The 6,000-nt window shown below is 58.3% G+C and overlaps 1 protein-coding gene across 2 annotated transcripts in view; it reads left to right on the top strand.

Annotated features, from left to right (window-relative positions):
- The first annotated feature begins 422 nt into the window (after positions 1-422).
- Positions 423-6,000, top strand: part of PEAK3 (PEAK family member 3) — a 9,299-nt gene continuing 3,721 nt past the window's right edge. The window contains exons 1-3 of one of the 2 annotated variants that reach the window (XM_014342428.4): positions 423-1,117; positions 2,056-2,141; positions 3,846-4,375. In XM_014342428.4, the coding sequence (XP_014197914.3) occupies positions 2,060-2,141; positions 3,846-4,375 (612 nt within the window). In that variant the 5' untranslated portion in view covers positions 423-1,117; positions 2,056-2,059. Of the gene's footprint in view, positions 1,118-2,055; positions 2,142-3,474; positions 4,376-6,000 lie in introns of those variants that run through there. The other variant, XM_055103313.2, reaches the window with a different exon arrangement.

Genomic DNA, 6,000 nt, shown 5'->3' with positions numbered 1-6,000 from the left:
CAGGATCGGGGATCCCACATAAAATACACTCAATCGTTGCAGCAAGAACATCTTTGGGGCCGGGCAGGGTGGCTCACACCTGTGATCCTAGCACTTTGGGAGGCCGAGGAGGGAGGATCGCCCCAGGAGCTCGTTCCAGGCTACAGTGAGCTGGGATTGCACCACTGCGCTCCAGCCTGGGCAACAGTGTGAGACCCTGTCTCCAAAGAAAAAGACAGTTTTGACAGGCACGCAGTTCAGCTGGAATTTCACCCCGCGTCTGCTTTTCCTTGGGTTTTTTCCATTCTTGATTTTTCCATTTATGGTGATTTTATCTAAAACGTCTTTTCTAAATAAATGCATCGAGGCAGTGAGGAAGGGGGAAGGGGGAAAACGAGCCGATTCCATCTTTTCAAAGAAAAATCCAGCAGGCGCGGCTGTTAGCAGGCGGGATGTGGGAGCCACTCTTCTTTCTTCGCCGGAGCACGGAGAGGGTGGGGATTTGCCCGCAGTCACACAGCGAGGCGCGGCAGAGCCGGGAGGGTGCTCGCCCACGCTCCACATTCGGGGGCCCTGGGATGGGGCAGGGGGCCGCTGGGGGTTCCTCAGATGCCGCCGCAGGAGGGGAGGTGGTTCCCGGGGAAGTGAAACCCACGGACCCCACTTGCACCTTCTCCAGGGACAGCCGCCACCGCGTTCTGTGCGCTCCCCTACGGTGGGCCAGCTCTGCCCCTCTCTCCCCATCTCACAGGGCTCCCCACTGCCCCGCACCCCAGCCTGGCCTCTGAGGCTGTGGGGGGCCTTCCACTGCCCCCACCCGGCTGTCAGCCCTGGCGCTATTGACTTTCAGATCCCACCTCCTGGTCTCCGTCCTGGCTGTTCCCTCCGCCCGGGATGCCGTTCCCGGTTACATCCTGTCCTCTGCGGGCGGGCAGGGGAGGGGGCGGCCTCGGCTGCTGGGGAAGTGTTGCAGAAATGTCCCCTCCCCACCCCGGGCTGCGGTCTGACAGTTGGCCGGACGTTTTCCTGTCAGCTGCCGGCGCTAGGTCAGACCCCTCCTGCGAGGCCAGGGGCTGTGGTCATTGGGAGTTTGTCGCCACGGACCCCTCCTCCCCCAGAGGGCACGCCAGTCTTGAAGGTAGGGGGCTCCTGGAGCGGGGAGCTGGACAGAAGCGGCCACTTTTTGAGGTTGGGATCTGGGCGGGGGTGGGTCGAGGCCTGGCTGCGGGCAGCAACCGCACGGCTGAGCCCTCGGGGATGAGGCCTGAGTGTGGATCCCTGGGTCCCTGGACACTGTCTCCCCCGCAACTGACCCCCAAAGGCCTGTCCTCAGGCTGAACACTCTGTCTCCGTCCCAAATGTGCAGGGGGGGGTCCTTCCCACTGCCTGGAAAATTGATGGGTGACAGACCTGCCTCATGATTGAGGAAGTGGGCCCAGAGAGGGCAGGAAACCCACTCAGGATCACACAGCAGGGGCCCAGAGAGGGCAGCAAACCCACTCAGGATCACACAGCAGGGCCCCAGAGAGGGCAGCAAACCCACTCAGGATCACACAGCAGGGCCCCAGAGAGGGCAGCAAACCCACTCAGAATCACACAGCAGGGGCCCAGAGAGAGTAGGAAACCCACTCAGGATCACACAGCAGGGGCCCAGAAAGGGCAGGAAACCCACTCGGGATCACACAGCAGGGGCCCAGAGAGGGCAGGAAACCCACTCGGGATCACACAGCAGGGCCCCAGAGAGGGCAGGAAACCCACTCGGGATCACACAGCAGGGGCCCAGAGAGGGCAGGAAACCCACTCGGGATCACACAGCAGGGGCCCAGAGAGGGCAGGAAACCCACTTGGGATCACACAGCAGGGGCCCAGAGAGGACAGGAAACCCACTCGGGATCACACAGCAGGGTCAAAACTGGACAAGGGAGTGGAGTGTGGGTGCCCCTGTTCTCACCAAGGGCCCTGGAGCAGGGGGCCTCGACGGTCTCCCAGGCCCCAGCACTCACGGACCCCTCCCCATGTCGCCCTGTGCGTGCACACGGTCACCCCACACACGCCCCCTGTTTGACCTTTCCCCAGCAACATGAGCAGCCCGGAGCCCCCCACAGAGCCCTGCGCGCCCGACGACCCCACCTGGTCGACTCAGCCCACGTATAGCAACCTTGGTAAGCAGCCCCCCAGGGAGCCCTGGGCTGCGGGGGTGCAGGGAGCGGCATGGGGGTGCAGGGAGCGGCAGGAGGTTGCCGGGCACCATGGCCTCTGGGAACAGCAGCAGCTGGTAAAATGAGTGACCTCCGGGAAGGCCCGGAGTGGGCGAGGGCTGAAAAATAACCTGTGGGTTGGTGGGCAGGGCGTGGTGGCTCACGCCTGTAATCCCAGCACCTTGGGAGGCTGAGGCAGGTGGATCCCTTGAGGCCAGGAGTTCAAGACCGGCCTGGGCAATATAATGAGACCCGCCCCCGATCTCTACAAAACAAAAAAAATGAGATGGACATGGTGTCAAGAGCCTGCAGTCCCAGCTGCTCGGGAAGCTGAGGTGGGAGGATCCCTTGAGCCTGGGAGGTCAAGGCTGCAGTGAGCCATGAAATAGAAAAAAATATATACCATTAAAAAGAGAGAGGCTGGGCACGGTAACTCATGCCTGTAATCCCACCCTTTCATCCCAGCACTTTGGGAGGCCAAGGAGGAGGATCACTTGAGGCCAGGAGTTCAAGACCAGCCTGGCCAACATGGCAAAACCTGTCTCTGCTAAAAATACAAAAATTAGCCAGACATGGTGGTGCATGCCTGTAATTCCAGCTACTTGGGAGGCTGAGGCAGGAGAATCGCTTGAACCTGTGAGGCAGAGGTTGCAGTGAGCCAAGACTGAGCCACTGCACTCCAGCCTGGGCGACAGAGGGAGACTCCATCTCAAAAAAAAAAAAAAAAAAAAAGGCCAGGTGCAATGGTTCAAGTCTGTAATCCCAGCACTTTGGGAGGCCGAGTCAGGCAGATCACCTGAGGTCAGGAGTTTGAAACCAGCCTGGCTAACATGGTGAAACCCCATCTCTACTAAAAATACAAAAATTAGCTGGGCATAGTGGCGGGCACCTGTAGTCCCAGCTACTTGGGAGGCTGAGGTAGGAGAATCGCTTGAACCTAGGAGGCGGAGGTTGCAGTGAGCCGAGATCGTGCCACTGCACTCCAGGCTGGGCAACAGAGCAAGACTTCAAGAAAAAAAAAAAGCAAGACAGACACTTGCGCAAAGCCACGGAGGTAAGTGGGAGTCGCTGAGTGCTGGGTGGCACCACTCTCTGAAACTGATCCATCCTCCTATGAGCCTCAGTTTCCCCTTCTGTAAGCTCTGTCGCCCAGACTGGAGTGCAGTGGAACAATCTCGGCTCACTGCAAGCTCCACTTCTCAAGTTCACACAATTTTCCTGCCTCAGCCTCCCGAGTAGCTGGGACCACAGGCGCCCACCACCAAGCCCGGCTAATTTTTTGTATTTTTAGTAAAGATGGGGTTTCACCGTGTTAGCCAGGATGGTCTCAATCTCCTGATCTCGTGATCCACCCATCTCGGCCTCCCAAAGTGCTGGAATTACAGGCATGAGCCATTGTGCGTGGCCGCGTCCGGCAAATTTTTAAAAATTTTTTGCAGAGACAGGGTCTCACTATGTTGCCCAGGTTGGTCTCAAATCCTAGGTTCCAGTGATCCTCCTGCCTCGGCTTCCACCTTCCTAAGTGCTGGGATTACAAGCATGAGCCACCGGCGCCCAGCCTCATTACTTCCATGTTAGAGATGGGGAAACCGAGGCTGAGAGGTGGAGTCACGTATCCCGTTCCCACTCCGCCTGTCCTCAACCCTCCCCGACTGTCTCTCCCTGCAGGTGAGATCCGTGCCCACCTGCTGCCCTCCAAGGCCTGCCGCCTCCGGACCCCTGGGTCCCTCTCCACCAACCCACAGCCTCTGCCCCCACCCCTGCCCAAGAAGATCCTAACCCGGACCCAGTCACTGCCCACCCGCAGGACCCTCCATCCCAGCTCCATCCAAGTACAGCCGCCTCGGAGACCCTTTCTGGGGTCCCACAGTGTGGACAAGAGCCAGGCTGCAGTGGGACCAGCCTGTCTCCCTGCAGAGCTGACCTTTGGCCTGGCTGACGCCCCGCTGGGCCTCTCCCTCCGCGATCTGCACAGCCCGGAGGCTGTGCACACTGCACTGGCTGCGCGGCAGCTGCAGGGCCTCCGTACCATCTATGCCCGGCTCCGTGCCCGGCTCATGGGGGGCCACCCCGGGCCCTGCCACCCCGGCCACAGCTTCCGCCTCCTAGACAGCTCACCCTGCGCAGAGAGCGGGGACGCCCTGTACTACCGCGTGGTGCGCGCGCACGAGGACGCCTGGCACATCCTGGTCGCCAAGGTGAGCCCCACGGCCCCACCCTCTCTGAGGTGTCCCCAGTGCCCCATCTTAGGCATAACCCAGGGCTTGTTTCGCTTGGCCTTTCTGTGAGTCAGTTCTCACACTGCTGTAAAGAAATACTGGAGCCGGGCGCGGTGGCTCACGCCTGTCATCCCAGCACTTTGGGAGGCCAAGGCGGGTGGATCAGCTGAGATCAGGAGTTCAAGACCAGTCTGGCCAACATGGTGAAACCCAGCCTCTACTAAAAATACAAAAATTAGTTAGGTGTGGTGGCGGGCGCCTGTAAACCCAGCTACTTGGGAGACTGAGGCAGGAGAATTGCTTGAACCCGGGAGGCAGAGGTTGCAGTAAGCCAAGATTGGGCCATTGCACTCCAGCCTGGGCAACAGAGTGAGACTCCGTCTCAAAAAAAAAAAAAGAAAAAGGCCGGGCACAGTGGCTCACACCTGTAATCCCAGCACTTTGGGAGGCCGAGGCGGGCAGATCACGAGGTCAGGAGATACAGACCATCCTGGCTAAGACGGTGAAACCCTGTTTCTACTAAAAAGACAAAAAATTAGCCGGGCGTGGTGGTGGGCGCCTGTAGTCCCAGCTATTCGGGAGGCTGAAGCAGGAGAATGGCATGAACCCAGGGGGCAGAGCTTGCGGTGAGCCGAGAACGCACCACTGCACTCCAGCCTGGGCGACAGAGCGAGACTCCGTCTAAAAAAAAAAAAAAGGCTAGGCAGCACAGTGGCTGACGCCTGTAATCTCAGCACTTTGGAAGGCCAAGGCGGGCACATCATGAGGTCAGGAGTTCGAGACCAGTCTGGCCAACATAGTGAAACCCCCATCTCTACTAAAAATACAAAAATTAGCCGGGCGCGGTGGTGCGCACCTGTAGTCCCAGCTACTTGGAGGCTGAGGCAGGAGAATCACTTGAACCTGGGAGGCGGAGGTTGCAGTGAGCTGAGATTCGAAAATTGGGCTATTGCACTCCAGCCTGGGCGACAGAGTGAGACTCTGTCTCAAAAAAAAAAAAAGAAAAGAAAAAAGAAAAGAAAAGAAAGAGGAATACTGGAGACTGGGTAATTTATAGAGAAAAGGGCCTTAATTGGCTCATGGTTCTGGTGGCTTCTGCTTCTGGGGAGGCCTCAGGAAGCTTCCAATCATAGTGGAAGGCGAGGCGGGAGCAGGCATCTCACACGGTGGGAGCAGGAGGAAGGGAGGGAGGAGGTGCCACTCACCTTTACACAGCCAGATCTCACGAGAACTCACTCGTTATCCCAACGACAGTGCCAAGGGAGATGGTGCTGAGCCATTCATGATAAACCACCCCCAAGATCCAAGTCGCCTCCCACCAGACCCCACCTCCAACACTGGGGAATGAGATTTGGTGGGGACACAGATCCAGACCATATTAGACTTGTTTATTTTGCAACTAACACGTGAATCAACGCAGTTAACCCAGGAAACCATGTTTCTAAAGTATGGGGCCATGGGTGTGGCCTTGGAGCTCTTGTCAAAACCCCTCCCACACCTCTCTGGCCGGGGATCTGCTTTTGTGTTTTTTGTTTTGTTTTTTGTTTTTGAGACAGAGTCTCACTCCGTTGCCCAGGCTGGAGTGCAGTGGCGCGTTCTCGGCT

The sequence above is a fragment of the Pan paniscus genome, chromosome 20, assembly GCF_029289425.2.
Source record: "Pan paniscus chromosome 20, NHGRI_mPanPan1-v2.0_pri, whole genome shotgun sequence".
Taxonomy (NCBI): domain Eukaryota; kingdom Metazoa; phylum Chordata; class Mammalia; order Primates; family Hominidae; genus Pan; species Pan paniscus.
Note: the sequence above shows the minus strand (reverse complement) of the source record. Positions and strands in the feature narration are given on the sequence as shown.